The 16438-nt window shown below is 39.7% G+C and overlaps 1 protein-coding gene across 1 annotated transcript in view; it reads left to right on the plus strand.

Annotated features, from left to right (window-relative positions):
* Window positions 1–16438, plus strand: part of inpp4b (inositol polyphosphate-4-phosphatase type II B) — a gene marked incomplete at its 5' end in the record, with an annotated part of 91569 nt that overhangs the window by 12299 nt on the left and 62832 nt on the right. Inside the window, one exon of the mRNA XM_083936813.1 lies at window positions 13548–13659. Coding sequence (XP_083792939.1) covers window positions 13548–13659 — 112 coding nt within the window. The remainder of the gene's footprint in view (window positions 1–13547; window positions 13660–16438) is intronic.

A 16438-nucleotide genomic window follows, 5' to 3' on the forward strand; every position in this document is an offset into this window, starting at 1 on the left:
CAGTCTCACACGCTGTAGTTCCCTTTTGCTCTTCCTTATTATCTCTAAAACTTTATATACTCTTTAGACGAGGCACTCTATGACCCAGTTCTACAGCACAGTTTGAGATTTGATTTTGATATGAATTTGTATGCTTGTGTTAGTGTGCATCAGAGATTTACCATGGCAAGGCTACATTATCTCAGACCAGTGCCTCTGCTGCCTGGCTTCATGGCTTATTCATCCATTCCTATTGGATAGAGCCTCTCTTTGCTGTCCCACCAGTAACACTTTAGCCTGCGATCATGATAGTACCATTTTGCCACCCCAGAGCCCTCACTATTGCCATGTCCCAATTCTCACACCCAGAGAAAGCCAACTCTCCCTTACACTCTTTCCCCAGGGACTTTTTAAAAAAAATGTCTTTATCTCAGCTTGACCTGAAAGCCAAAAGATCAACTATCTGATACAGTTCCACTGAAAAGAAATTGTATATGTGTGTTTGTTTGTTTGTGTGTACTTGTATTGGTCATATTTCGGGACATTAATCTTTTCACACAGTCACAATATGGGGACTTCCCTTGGGATAAAGAGAAGGTCCCCACATGGTAAGACTTGGTTTATATTAGGGTAAAGGTTAGGGGTAGGCATGTAGTTATTATAGTTACAGGCCTCCGAAGTCACAAAACAGCATTTTGTGTTCATTTGGTTGGGGAGTCCTTTGGGGTGTTTCTGAATTAATGAGCTCCATATTGTAAATGGCATGACACAAAAATGCCAGACAATAATTAAATAACAGCTTTTGTGTGTATATGTCTGTGTGTGTACCAAAGCAGTCTTGCTAATTACACTACTCTGTGGAGTGATTCTTCTTCCCTCCCTTGTGACAGTGGCACACACTCACACTTATGTCGCCAATTTTCACTTTGTAGTCATTAGCTGCTCAATTTAAAGCAGAGGAATAGTTTATCTGGAAAAAATAAAAATGAAATAAGAATAATTATTAACCATCGTCTTCGTATTATCCATGTAGCAGTGAATAGAAGAACATGTGTACAGAAGCACTTAGGGAAGACTAAAGAACACTTAGGGACACAGCATTTAGTGTATGGCTGGTGGGAAATGTTTTATCTGTAGTTTGCACATTGAGTGGATTCTTGGAAGCAAGTGTGTGTGAGAGAGTTTGTGTGTGTTGGTGTGAGGAATCATTAAATAAAATGCATGTAATGCAGGTGGACTAGGTTCAAACTCATTTCACCTTGCATGCACGCAATCACACACACACACACACACACACACACACACACACACACACGGATAATCTTGCACACAAATACACATTACAAACATACAAAATACAGAGTCACTTTGCGTGCAGTATTTATGCTAATTCAAACACACACAGCTGCACACGCCACATGTGCATGTAAAAGAGGGAGAAAAAGGCACTCAGGTGGGATGAAATAAATGCACATATGGCCTCCTCATTTTTCCTCCTTCAATACTAAAACTGCTTCTTTTCCACACAGTTCTTCTGCATAATCTGTGAGATCCCCCAGGCATCAGGGCTCATGGGCAGAATATGAAAATAACTATCTCGGCCAATGCTGCATCAGAATTCAACTCTGAGAGGAAAATGAGCAGAAAAATAAATATTCCATTGACAAGCTGCCTTAATTACCTGCCAAGACTAATTACAATTCCGATAAACCCCAAGCATAGTAAAAAGCTGTTAACCTAATGTCCATATTAAACAAGGTAAGATCTAGTATTCTGGGTCAATCATTCATCAGGTTCTTCCTATAGCTCTCTTTGGAACATCACATAGGTCGAAGGAATGGGAAAATTAGATGTGTTGGGAGCCAAATATGGAGGAGAGAGATTTAATAGATCCGGCCGGACGTGGTGCTAAGGCATGCTCAGGGCACAGCTTCTGCCAAGTCCTTGCCGAAGTGATGAGAGTATGATAATGAGGACAAAATGGAGGTAGGAAGAGAGAAGGTATATAAAATCATATCTCGCAGGTTACTGTTTTTTTTTTTTTTTTATGCCATCCTCTATTTTTTTTTCTCTGAGATTAAATTGTTGTGCACCATCATTCAAGCACCCTGCTGGGACAATGTAACAGAGCAATGCAATCGTTCCTTTTGCTCCATCTCCAATATGTGCACCAGAGAAGGCGAGGTCATGCATAATATCCTGCCTGCCCTGCTGTTTAATATCATCCTCGATAAAGCAATGCTGTACCCATTGGTAGGCATATAATGGCTTTAAATATTCAAATGTTTGTATTACCTGCACAATGTGATGTTTTTTTGCTTCCTTATTTCCTTCTAAACCTAATTAATAAGGGATTGTATACTTTGAACACATTTCTCGCACAACCTTCATTCCACATTTCTATATTAAATCTATGCGATGCTATCAAGGTTGAAAGCCTTGTGTAGCCTCTACGATAAGGTTAATTCTTATTTGTTTAGTGTCTGATTTCACTAACCTTGGGGAATCTTTAGAGTCACCCGTTGTGAGGATCTCAACAAACAAGAGTAACTGGCTTCTATTGGACTTGTGTTTGTCCAAGTGTACATGCTGTATATCCACTGTCACATGTGTCCTCCATTAGCATAACAAGAAGCTTATGTTGACTCATAATGTTGACATTGTTTGGAGAAACGATGAGTTAGGCTGCACTTCAGGGACACGCTGCTCATGTTAGATTCTATCATTTTGTTCACCTGCATTTACATAAATGGTCACTCAGGTTGTGGTCACTATGTGTGTGAGCAAAAGGAGTGTGTGTGCATACATTTGTTATATCTGACTATGGCATGCATGTACACATTGGCACATACTGAAACTACACACATCATAGGGGCTGCAGCCCCGTTGCCCTATTAAATAGCCTTCATATTGTTGTTAAAAAGGCTAACTGGGTCTTTGCTAAGTCCAAACTGAGACATTAATTATTCTTTTTAGATCAAGGTCAAACATTGACTAGCAATAATACACTCACTATGTAATTGTCTTATTTATCTACTAAGGCTATTTCGGTTTTTACTTTAGAGAAAGAAGGAGAGATGGAGAGAGATAACTACTCAACAGTAATGAAAAAAATATTGTATTTCCTGCCTGTGTTGGCTTCTTTGCACTTCTCTTTTCGTGTCCAGGAAAGGAGGAAGCACAGATATTCTATTTATACAGTCTGCATGCACTCCACTATTTGCATAAAGTTCACATTCCTAAACTGCTCCATGTTAATCTGAAGTTATATAATTCAGGAAACACATGACTTTGCAGAACTCCTTACTCCTTACTTACCTTGTCTCCAACAATAACCTGTAGCTCTTAAATCCCTTTCATTCACTGAGAAGGAGACGAGACCTCTGTGCTGTCTGACATTTTGCCTTCAAATTTTAAAGGCTAGTTAGTCAGAGTTAGAGTTATGGCTGACCTTTCATAATGTGTGTTTTTTTAAAGTGACTTTGACTGCTTTAAGGAGACTTAGCCTAAGACTCACTGGGTTGCTATGATGTCAATCTGAAAGCTGCTTTTATTTTGTTTCAGTTTACTCCCTGTCATGTGACTGAATGTAAAAAAAAATGCTTTTATGGCACTTTAACGCATGACTTGAGCATAAAACTGGAAAATGCTAGTGATCATTTATCATCTAAAATAAAAGAGAAAAAAATGCCCTTTTAAAATATTTTAGAAACACTACAACAACATTTGTGTTTTGAAATTGACCATTGAATCCTAATAATCTCCTGATTTTTCATCTTGATTTCATAGTGCCACCCAATAAGGCAGCTATACTCGATACCTTTCGATACACACTGCAAAAGTCCTTGGCGCACAAATTGGGATTTTTTTTTTTTTTTAAATGAACAACCTGCACACCGCACTGTTACAGAAAATGTTAGTGAACACATACATACAAACACAAAGCTGATTTGATTTTCTTCCCCGTTGTTTCACATGTGCAGCCTTGGGTTGAAAATGTGATTGTGGTTTTAAACTGGTCTTGTTTTAGTATTGAAAAATGATAATTATTTTCGACAACTTTTCCACCAACAGGTTAAAATTACTTCTTGTTCACTAGCTCCAATATGTTGGCAATCAGCTCACCCCATAGCTTCTGTAGTTGAGCCTAAGTACATGAAGGGACAAAGTGCAGCTTAGAGACTGGTAAACATATGGTGTGTGCAATGTCCTAAAGTGGCCCTGTACATTTCAATAAATGTAATAACAGTTAACTTCACAGTTTCCTTCCCACTAGTGACTGTACATCCATCTGGCAATGCTTATTTCAGAGTTTATTGGTAATAAATACCTGCTGGTCAGCGTTGTATTAACTGTATTCAGCACAGCAGACTCTTCCAGCATTCATATTGTATTGAGATGGTGCATTTTCTGAGCAAGTGTCTTTCCCACGTATAAAGATCTTAACAAATATAATCTTATTGTGAGCTTTTCAGGACACACACACACACTTTTCTTTCAACAAATTGAATTCACTCAGATGTGCACAAACAGACATAGTCTGATAAACAGCTTATTATTTGTTTTAAAGTATCAGCCTCTCCTTGGCGACTTGAAAACTTCCATGTCATGTTACTTTTGAAGACAGTAGAGCTTTGTCTATTAAATCATGTGTTGTGAACCATTTTTCTTTCTACAAATGGAAAATCTTTACGTGGAAAGATCACTCTGGAGCATTCATATGTCAGTATGGTATGAAACAGACCTAAAAAGTATTAAAACCTAGAAAAATTAAAACATTCAGAGGTTTTATTCTCGATGGTCTGAAAGTAATACAATGGACAATACACAGAGGAAATGGTAGACCGCAATTAATGTTGTGTCGCTAAGCAACTCAACTGTGAGGACATGAATTAATATGTGCCTGTACCAAAACAGAAATGGACATACATTAGTAACATCATCATGTCTGCTGCAATCTGCACAAGAAAGGCAAGAAAACTGAGACAAGACCATGATAAATGAATTAAATGGTCGTGGGCTGTAAACTCTGCAGAGAGAAAGAGTTGTACTGTAGATGAGGGAGAATAAGGAGAACTCCAGCTGAGCTTTTTCTCTGTACTGACTGAAGCCTGGATAAAATAATACTCTCACTCATGGCACACTTTATCATTGTTTTCTGTTTGTTTGCTGCTAAAAGAGACAAAAGAGAACTTCATCCTTGAACTGGGAAATAATAGTTTCACAAAACAATTCTCACTCGAACTCAAACTCACCGTTCACTGGCTTTTCCAGCGTTTTCAACTATTGTGTCAAACTGTCTTTAGCAGACAGAGTCTTCTTGGCATTTCTCGATTTCTCGTCCCTGTTGGCTTAAAGATAGCTCTTGAAAGCTCATTCTTGACCTTGGAAAAGGTTTTTCAATTTTAATGATTAAGAATGATGATGAAAAAAGAAACCCCTTGTGATTGTTTCGTCTGCTAATCTATTTATCATGATTTCTCTTTCATTTTCAGAAATTGTAAATGCACTTTAAGATGCTTGCCTACTTGCTTGCTTACTCTGAGATGGCACAATCATCATCAGTCTTTATACAGCTAACAGTCCTGCTCTGAGGTTGTGAGGCACCACGCTTCAATCACAACAACTAGCAACAGTAAAGCTCTCGCTTTTCATCTGTTTTGCTGTAGCGCTCTCTCTCTCACTCAAAAACACATACAGGGGCGCACACACACACACACACACATGCACGCACACACACACACACACACACACACACACACACACACACACACACACACACACACACATGCACAAGCACACGCACACACACCTGTGGCTCAGGGGGTACAGCAGGTCGTCCACTAATCTCAAGATCGGCAGTTCGACCCCCAGCTTCTCCAGTTTGCATGTCCAAGTGTCCTTGGGGTGTGAATGTGCATTTGAATGATTAGATTAAATCCTGATGAGCAGTTGGCCTGTGTACATATGTGTGTGAAAGGGTGAATGCAGAAAGTAGTGTAAAAGTACCTTGAGGGGTCAGAAGACTAGAAAGGTGCTATGAGTTTAAGTTCATTTACCATCTACACACAGAATCTCTCTTTATGTATTTTTCTTTAACACACAGTATGCACATGGCGTTTTCATGCAGCATCCCATTTATTCCCCCGATGAAAGCTGTATGTGAACACAAAAAAGGCTTGTTAGTGCTTCCTCCCCTCAGGTGATTCTTGGTTTTGTTAGGTCTCCGAGGACCCTGACATAGATCATCCTGACACAATCCTGTTTCAGCTTTCCAGGTAACAGTCAGATGATTTCTTTATGCTAAATATAATGCTATAGCCATCGGCCAGAGGTACTTTGGACAGAGCCAGGCCAGCTGTTTATCCATTTCCCGTCTTTATGATAATCACTATAAGAGTGATGTCAATCTTCTCATCTATCGCTCATCAAAAAAGTTTCAATAATGTTAAACATTTCCTCTTTAATCCACGTTTTACTACCTTTAAGGGAAAAAACAAAAACAAATTTGAACACAAAATTCACAAAAAACAAAAAAAGAGTTACTTCGCATGCTTCAGTAAGTACGTACTTTCCAGAATCATTGGAAGTCTAGATACTGTTGGTTGGCTTTTTATTCTAAAGCAATTACAGAACAAAACCATCGGTTTGATAAAGATGAAAGGAGACTGAGTTTTGTCTGTTCTTTTACAGTTTGTTGAACAATAATTATGAAGCCTTAGTGTCTGTCTGTGTGGGGGCATCTTCTGTTTCTGTGTTACTGAATCATTACCCTTGAAACAGACTGTGATTTCTTCTTCCATTTTTCAGAATTTGATGAACGTGATAGATCTATTTTACGTTTGTTGTTTTTTTTCATGTTTTGCAATGGGGCTCGCTAGCTTAGTTTGACCTCTACCACTTATGTGTTGTCGATGTAGTATTAATTGAGTGAGTGGTGATGAAGGTCATCATAGGGGGTATATAGTACGCTCTTTGTCACTGCACCACCTGCCCTCACCCACTTAAAAGTGACTTCCATCCACGCTCATTCAATTGTAACTGATGTGCACTTAGCTCTTCAGTGACATCGCACAGAATGAATGCCAGCCATCTTCATCCTTACAACAAAAAACATGCACCTTTCGATCATTCTCATTGTATACTGTATATGTACAGTACTTCATATACAAAAAAGGTGTGTGTGTTTGTGTGTGAGTGTTTGTGTGTGTGTGTGTGCGTGTGTGTGTGTGTGTGTGTGTGTGTGTGTGTGTGTGTGTGTGTGTGTGTGTGTGTGTGTGTGTGTGTGTGTGTGTGAGTGTGTGTAGTGTTTTTATGTTTAGTTGTACTGTATTTCTCTGACTGTTTTTAAAAAAATCTAAAATCATTATAATCCCTACCAGCTTATTTATAAGTGAAGTTACGCAAGAGTCTTGCCTAGGTGGATATATATATTTCTCTATTAATTTAATACAATCATCCTCATTGAAAGAGTTGCCCGATTTATGTGGACCAAAAAGTGTGACAGTTACAGACAAATTCATTGACAAACTCTCAGAAGGTGTCACCTCATTCAATTTGTCTGTTGTGCAATCAATATTCATTGGGCAATTACATTTTCCAGCTTGTTGTATATTTTAATCCTAAGGATAAAATTGAGCAGACGTGGGTTCCCAACTGACTGAACCTTGCTAGTGAAAAATTGCTGAACTAAACAAAATCACTTTATTTTGGGCTCCTTAGTAGATATTACACTGTCGATTTTCTATAAGTTTGTCTGTAAAGAGAGAATGTTGTTATTACTGAGAAGAAGTAAATGTAAGATTTGACACTGACAAGGATATATATATAATATATTTTGGCAGGTGCAGCAGTAGCACCTGGCAGACAGCTGACGACCTGGGTGATATAAAATAATTATATAATAATGGTTCATAGTATTTTTACTAATATTCTCGTGATTGGACATCTCAGGAACAGAAATGTCTGACTGTCTTCAGATTTGGCACAAATGTCCACTGATTCGATTTTTGTGGGTCAAGGTCAAGGTCAGGGCCAAGGTGTTTTTGGCCATAACTCAATAATTCCTTTACTTTTTATGTCGTCATATCACACACATGCCAAATAGGATTAAAGGATGAAGTGATGACATTTTTTATTTTCATGACAACGCCGTACCTCAGGAACTGAAGGTGATATTTGGACCGTATTTCACATTTAGTCAGATACTGAGTTGGTGACACTAATCTTGGGTGCCCACCTGATTGTACTGATCGTCTGAACTGCCTTGTTGAAGATATGTGTGAGTGCAATGTGGTCATAGTTAAACTCAGATGAGATTCATGATGCAAGTTGCTAAAATGGCTTTCAGAGAGCCAAACAATGCAGCTCCGTATTTTTGAATTAGCACCACATTGTCTCGGCCAGCTTATACCACACTATGATCAGTGGTAACATTGTGTAGCCATGCTCCTCATGAAGGAATTAAGCTCATCTTTTCTTAAGCTCGAGTTTTTTTGCAGTAGGTCTCTGTAGGCCTGTGGTAAATACAACAGGTGGTGGAGGTCAATACAGTTTGTTTTGACCTATTCTCACCTAAACCACATCCCGACACCACAGATGTGTTCTGTGGTGTTGAACTAAATTGAGGCCATCTTTTTTGTTCTTTTTCCCACTGCTGGTGACAAAAACAGGCTCAACTAAACAGGATACCATTAATGTGTTTTATTATTTTTTGAACATTAAGATTTTATCATTTGAAATGCAGTAACTTTTACTCACAGCTGCAATGAAATAGAACCACACATATAGGTTTCTTTGTGTTTATGGTGCAATTTATTTTACTCTTAAGTTACTATCCAGAAATAATGCGAAAGTAATGTCAGTGTCTTCTCATTGAGTCTTCTGTGTCCCTTTTCAACAGCTTTCCCATCGACTCCCCTGTCTGACTTTCACAAAATTCTGTGAAATGTATAAACATTAAACCCAGCAGTCATCAACCACCTAGTTTTGAGCCCCTTCCTGGGTTTGAGGTGATTGGTTAAAGAAATAGCATCCTTTCTGAGTAGTTTTTTTCCACCTTGCTTTATCTGTGAAAACAGCTTATCCCAGACTGTTTCTGACACTGGTAAAGCACTGACATAAAAGTAAATGTAGTGTGAAGACACTTCTCGTCATGCAAGAATACAGAAGTGTGTGTGATGTGACTGGAACAAATAGGATGCGTTAAAACTCACAAATCTTGTGCAAGTATGCATCTTGCCTCAACGTAGCAACCATTCTGCTTATTACAGATATATTGCAGCAGACAAACTGAATTTTTTACATTGCATAAATTTGCATGTGGTAGAGATTGATCACACATGAATCAGCTTTTTTTTTAAATTCAGAATGTGATGTTTCCCCCTCAATCCTTTAAGCAAAAAGTCCTGAACACATGCCACTAAACTAATTTAATTAACAAATAGATTTTTACAAAACTTTATTCCAACATTCACAGCTTTTTTAGCATTCAATTTCGATTCAGACTGGACATATATTTTAAGTGGAAGTCTCTTTCATTGAGAGGAAACCAGGGCAGTTTCTTCCTAAGGAGTATATTTGAAGTGGTCCAGACAGGCCAGAGTGTGTGTGCTCAGTTTAAGGTTCCCTGGTGATTCTGGTCAGCTCTATGAACAATGCTTCCAGTGTAGCCTTATTGATTGAGTCAGTCCTTCAGTTGCAAAATGTGCACATACTGCTGAGTCACAAGATAATGTCATTCACCCCCAATGGATATCAGGACCCTCTGTATCACTTCTAAAGCTGCCATTTCCAATTATTACAGTCCCGGTTCCTAACATCTGTCCTCAGTGAAAACTAGCCAGCGCTATATTTAGCCCTCCCGTCCGGCTTTATATAGGTCAAGAATCCCATCCACACTTCCACTGCTACAATACAAGGCTGAATCATTCTCGTTGCCTGTGTAGGATCCTGGCAATTAGCTTCCTCTGACCACTCCCTTTCCACAGGCAATGTACAGTTTTATGCTGTCACGAAGGACTCCTAAAACTGTATCCACTGTGGGCAAAATCTGGAGCAAAAAGTGAAATAGTTTTTCCAGGTCCTGCTGTGTGTTTTCAGTTCCCTGAAGTTGAAGCAAAAGCTCTTGTGAGGGGAAAAAGCCAATGGTGTTTTGGCTCATTTCTGTGTCTGTCAGGTATTTTCCTCTGGCTTCCCACAGAGGGGAGTGCCTGACAGCCACAGATGTATTGCTGCTTTGAAGTTTTTTGATGAACTTTCTCCACCCACAGGCTGTTAAATTCAGACCTTTGAAAATGTTGTACAATTGTCCTTCCTTTGGCACGGCTGTTCGAGTTTTCCCTTCTTTATGTTCAAAAGGCAGAAGAAAAAGTGGCATTTGCTTGGCCATTTTTCCTAGTTTTCTGTCTTTGTCAATCTGATTGTTTTCAACTTCCCACAGTCTGCACATAATCATAATCATCATTATTATGCACAGCGCTTTATTACTTCCACAGACAGAACAGGGACTGAATATTCCCTATTGCATCCAAATTTTGCAGAGGCCGCTACAGTATATTGCCATGCAAGGCTATTATAGCACAGTATAACTGCTCATTTCATCAAGCAACACAAATAATAACCTTCGCCATCTGTATCTGCCTTCTAACCGCAAAACTAGTAATAACAGTACTTACAGTTGCAGGGGAAGATGCTTATGATGTTAATTGTGATATATAATGGAAAAAGCGCCAACATAAAAAGGTGCTCAGGGGTCTGCAACATAGAGTGTGTGTGTGTGTGTGTGTGTGTGTGTGTGTGTGTGTGTGTGTGTGTGTGTGTGTGTGTGTGTGTGTGTGTGTGTGTGTGTGTGTGTGTGTGTGTGTGTGTGTGTGTGTGTGTGTGTGTGTGTGTGTGTGTGTGTGTGTACGTGTGTGTGTGTGTGTGTAGTGTTTTTATGTTTAGTTGTACTGTATTTCTCTGACTGTTTTTTTTTTATCTAAAAATCATTATAATACCTACCGGCTTATTTATAAGTTAGCAAACATTTTCCTCATGAGTCTTGCCTGGGTGGATATATATATTTCTCTATTAATTTAACACAATCTTCCTCATTGAAAGAGTTGCTCGATTTATGTGGACCACAAAGTGTGACAGTTACAGACAAATTCATTGACAAACTCTCACAAGGTGTCACCTCATTCAATTTGTCTGTTGTGCAATCAATATTCATTGGGCAATTACATTTTCCAGCTTGTTGTATATTTTAATCCTAAGGATAAAATTGGGCAGACGTGGGTTCCCAACTGACTGAACCTTGCTAGTGAAATATTGCTGAACTCACTTTATTTTGGGGCTCCTTAGTAGATATTATACTGTCGATTTTCTATAAGTTTGTCTGTAAAGAGAGAATGTTGTTATTACTGAGAAGTACATGTAAGATTTGACACTGACAAGGAGACTTTTATTTTATAGAGATGATTTATTGCCTCGTTTGAGCAGTTGCTGTATAGCACCTTGTACGTATATGCACTTAATACATATGGCTCATACATCAGGAGCCTCTTAGACTGGCAGGGTACAGATCAGTTATTTAAAACAAATGACACTGCTCATTCCTACATAAGAAAATGTGTTTGTAAATTGCAAGAGAGGCTCTTAAAAGCAAATAACTGTAAATGTAAGGCACTTCCCTGATAACTAATTATTTTTTGAATTGTGCCAAATTCTTAGCAGCCATTTTAAGCGCATTATTTTTGTCACTTTAACAAAGCTGTCTGATTAAGTGTTGTCATAAAAGAGATCCTGGGCCAATTAGAAAAAAAAAAAGAGATGGGCTCGCAGGCAAAGTACAGTCTGCAGATTTGTTTCCTTGCCAGCTCTAACAGACGGAAAGAGATGGGTGGAGGAGGAGGAGGGGGTGTGGGAGGGTGAGGGTAGTGGATGATGGGTTTCTTTTTCATCCACAGCTCTCCACAGAACCTTCAAAGTTAATTTTGGGGTCAGTTAGTGTGCACGCTAAAAGTTTGTATCACTGCAGACCAGGCATTCTGTCGAAAAGATAACGTCTCTGCCCTTTTCTATGTTTGACTTTTTGCAGAATTTGTACAATAAACCACAACTACGGCGATGTACTGTAGCTAAATCAAATCACTAGAATGAGCCGCTCACATACAATAATGTCTGAAGATTGTATTTGAACAGTTGCTGAGTTTAAATTTGGCCGCAAATCAAAAGAATCACAATATATCTCTGATGCATGAATCAATTATCTTAAAGCAATTTTAACAAAGCCTCCCTTTTAAATGTAGAGTTTCATCAGTGGATTGAAGCAGAGCAAGCTAAGGAGCAGAGAGCCATAGTAACCCCCAAGGTTTGGATAGGGATGAATGTCACTGAATTTGATGCATGTTAATCTCCATTTCCTCGAATATGTGTGGGCCACTGTCAGTACCTACTGTTTGTTCAAAGTCAGGGTGACTTTGTTTTACCACGCTTCATTCCTCTGTTGCACAGAGAAGCAGAGGGAGAGAGAGATGATGAGGAATAGAGGGAAGCACAAAGATGAGCAGAGGAGTAAACACTGAGACAGGTGTCTGGCAAGGGACAATGATTAGATTTATAAACCAAGCAGTGTTATTTTCTCTGCTCTGGGACTGATGTAAGACATTAAGCGCTAACTGAAGCTCCCACTGTCCCACTGCAGAGACACTTGTCCCTCCATCTATCTCCTTGGAATCGCAATCCTCCGCTCTTGTATTCCCTCACATTCCTCCCTACCTCTCCTTGGCATCTCTTCTTCCATTTCCTCTTTTACCTTGGGCGCGATTAGATTTTCTCCCTCGTGTCTGACCAAGATGGATTGGCCTTGAAAGCATCCTTTCTGCTTCCATCACCCTCCTTGTGTTTTCTCCGTCAGGGGTGTGTCCCCACCCCCACCCCGTCTCCCCAGATCACTGGCTGGCACACAACCTCCAATATTTTCTCTAGCTGGAGTGGAACTGAGCACATTAGGGACGGGTCTGCTAAGGTGATCCGACTTGCTTGCACGATACCCAGGGACCATTTTTCTTCATTTGAGAGCATCTGTCTTGCTGCCAATACTATAGATTTTCTATCAGCTCTTTAATCATGGCTCCATGATTGGGAACGTGATTGTTCGGGCTCCCTGATATGAAAACTTTAGTATCAATTTGGTGTCTGTCAGGGCAAAGAGCCTGGGTTATTAGACAGCCATTTGAACAGTTATACGAAATTTTCTTTCCCTCGCCCCCGTCAACTTCTCACTGGAGCAGCCTCGGCTTTATTCAGCTTGCATACTCTCCTGCAAAATCTGTCAGAAAAAGAAATTGCCGCAGTACAAGCGTCTATGTCCTGATTCCAGCTTTATAACTCACAACCTGTTCGATGCTCAAAATAAGCTCATTAGGTTTGGAGAGTCTGGGGGCTCAATATGGAGATGGATATTTTTCAGGTCCATTGGAGGGGTAGTAGCTAGAGGAAAAGACCATTTAACAGAACTGACTTTTCATTCAACAGATTAAATGAAGAAACAAACACTTTCTAACTCTGTTGCTTTCTCCCTCTAGGTCATCTGATGGTGTGTGCGCAGCAGGAACAGTGGTGGTGAGTCGTCTGAAGATGGGGGAGATGGAGGAGGTTGATGTAGATCACATCATCACCGATATACCCTCACACAAGGTAAAATAGCAGGCGGAAGACACAAAGCAGGTCCATGCTCCAGATGCCTAGCGCTAATACTAGGATTAGACTGGCACTGCTCAAGTCCTCCAATGAGATTAAATAAACTTCAGTAAACCCTAATAGGGATTAGGCGTGTGTGTGTGTGTGTGTGTGTGTGTGTGTGTGTGTGTGTGTGTGTGTGTGTGTCTGTGTGTGTGTGTGTGTGTGTGTGTGTGTGTGTGTGTGTGTGTGTGTGTGTGTGTTTGTGAGTAATGCCTATGTTTATGAGTACATTTTTCACATTACAGTTGTCTGTCTGTCATATTTAGAAATGATTAAAGAGAGACTGACCAAATTAGCATCCTGACATCCATACAGTTGACCCTGTTTGTGAGGGATTGTGTAGCCATGCTTATAGCTTTCCTTCATACCAATTGGCAGATGCTTCTTAAACATGGCTTTCTTGTTGCCACCACCCACGCTTCCACTCTTATCTCGTACAATACACACCGCTTAACCTCGGCTCTGAAGTGACTCACATTATCAGGGGAGAGAAAGAGGAAGAAGAGAGTGTTCTCCTTCAAAGTTTGACAGTAAACCGAAGATTGTGCCATCCAAATGGGCTGCCACCACACCAGAATTGAAGTTGTATGTACTCTGATTTCACTTAATTTTCTGAACATTCCTAATGGCGCCAGATTTGTTCAACATTTGTCAAATGAGTGTGTGCTCTAGAGCAAGTCGGGTATTTAAAAGCAAAGAAGGAGCTTTAATGATGTTTCTGATCTGTAAAGAGGAACATTCAGAATTTCTCTCACCACAGCACAGCTCTCCAAGACAGCACAGAGCCCTTGCCTGCTTTTGATTTGCTGTTTGCTGTTTGTGTGTGTGTGTGTGTGTGTGTGTGTGTGTGTGTGTGTGTGTGTGTGTGTGTGTGTGTGTGTGTGTGTGTGTGTGTGTGTGTGTGTGTGTGTGTGTGTGTGTGTGTGTGTGTGTGTGTGTTTGAATCACTGTCTTATATAATTGACCAGGGGCTTCTACATGGCTGACTGGCTTTTTGTTCTGCCCACCCCTGTTGCTGGTGCAGGGAGGTTCCCTGCTAGGCTCCGGATTGTCACTGACAATCTGCCCATGTCGCCTTGATGAATGTGTTGCCCTGTGTGTGTGCGTGTGTTTGTGTTGTCACAGCACATTTCCCCTTGTGTGTTATTTCTGCTGCAGAAGATGAGGGGAGGAAAGTGGGAAGGGATGTGACAAACATTAGGGAGGGCTCACTTGAGACTCAAGTCTCACTTGTGGGGAAGTTCTTGTTCAACTTACCTTAGCCGTGCACATGTCTTGCTGTGTATGTTTGTGCGTGTGTGTGCAGGAGTTGGAGGCACTTGTTTGATCATTCCCTGTCACTGGTAGAGTGGCTGCTACTCATGAATATCCCACGGACCCCTCAAAAATAGTCAACTGAAAGAAGAAAGAGACTCCAGTCACCTTTGATCTGATCTCTTTACATATTTTTAGTCATCAAAGAGCCATTGAACACATGCTGTCCGCGGTCTACAATTACAATGGGACACCTTCCACAGCTGTGGCCCCTTGGCTCATTGTTATTACTTTTCATCATCTGAGAGCTTACTTGTTGACTAAAATTTCAAGATTGTTTCTGTCTGTTTTGTTCAAAACACACACATTTTATTTTGAGTTTGTGTGTGTGAGCATGGGGGTTTGGTGTCTGTTTTATTCAGGATCAATTTCTAAGCTAGGAAAGGTGATGGTTTGTTCCTAACAGTCATTACAGTCCTTTTCTGGGGATAGGTTTGGCTGTCTGGCTGTGTTAAATGGTTCATCAGACAGGGCTGAGCTGACATACAGCGAGCAAAAAAAAATGTTAGTTGTCAGTATTGCTTTGATGAGCAATCCCAGACTTAATGCATCAAGAGGCAGTGAAGTTTTTCTGTATCAAAGGCCTAGCAGAGGCGTTGTCGTGACATGGACATAAGAAGCCTTGACGTTTTATACCAACACTGTGCCACATTTAAAACAGAAAACTTCACAATAGCAATAATAAGCGAGGAGAATATGTTTCAGGAATGGATTGGACAGTGTGTTTTTATCTGTTCCAACATATATATATATATATATATATATATATATATATATATATATATATATATATATATATATATATATATATATATAACATGTCCAGTTAACTAGCTTTCTATCTACAGTACAGTATAACCAAGCATCACTTTAAAAACACATAATTTACTAACTTCATTTGTTTGTGGGGTTGCAGGTTAAATAAAAAAAAAAAATAACGTATCTAATGTGTAATATTTTTCTAATACGTGGAAGCTGGTCCCGGATGTTGTCAGAGTTCTGTCTGTTTTTTTTTTTTTTGTATTTGGAGAAGTTTATACTCAACAGCATAAACAATTAGTGTTACGTTTACCAAACACATTGGTTAGCCCTGGTCCTAAAACCCTACTTCCACTGTAACATTAAAAATGAAAACATGCTGTTTGAAATACAAACAAGGATGTAAGCTAATTTCACAAAACCAATGCTTTTGCATTATCTAAGCTAACCTCTTTAGGAGCCGCCATAGTTGTTTCTGAACAAGCTGAAACCTCTTGTCTCAACGTCACTCTTGTTTTAGTTATTTATCAGTTTCTTTAAGAAATCCACATGAACCTCACCTCCCACCTGCATGAATTGGATCCGCTGCACAGCACTTATTTACAAAAAAATGTCACTTTTAAAACTGGTTTGCTGGTTACTTCCGTTATTAACTTCTTAC

The sequence above is a fragment of the Echiichthys vipera genome (assembly GCF_963691815.1).
Source record: "Echiichthys vipera genome assembly, chromosome: 2".
Taxonomy (NCBI): Eukaryota; Metazoa; Chordata; class Actinopteri; order Perciformes; family Trachinidae; genus Echiichthys; species Echiichthys vipera.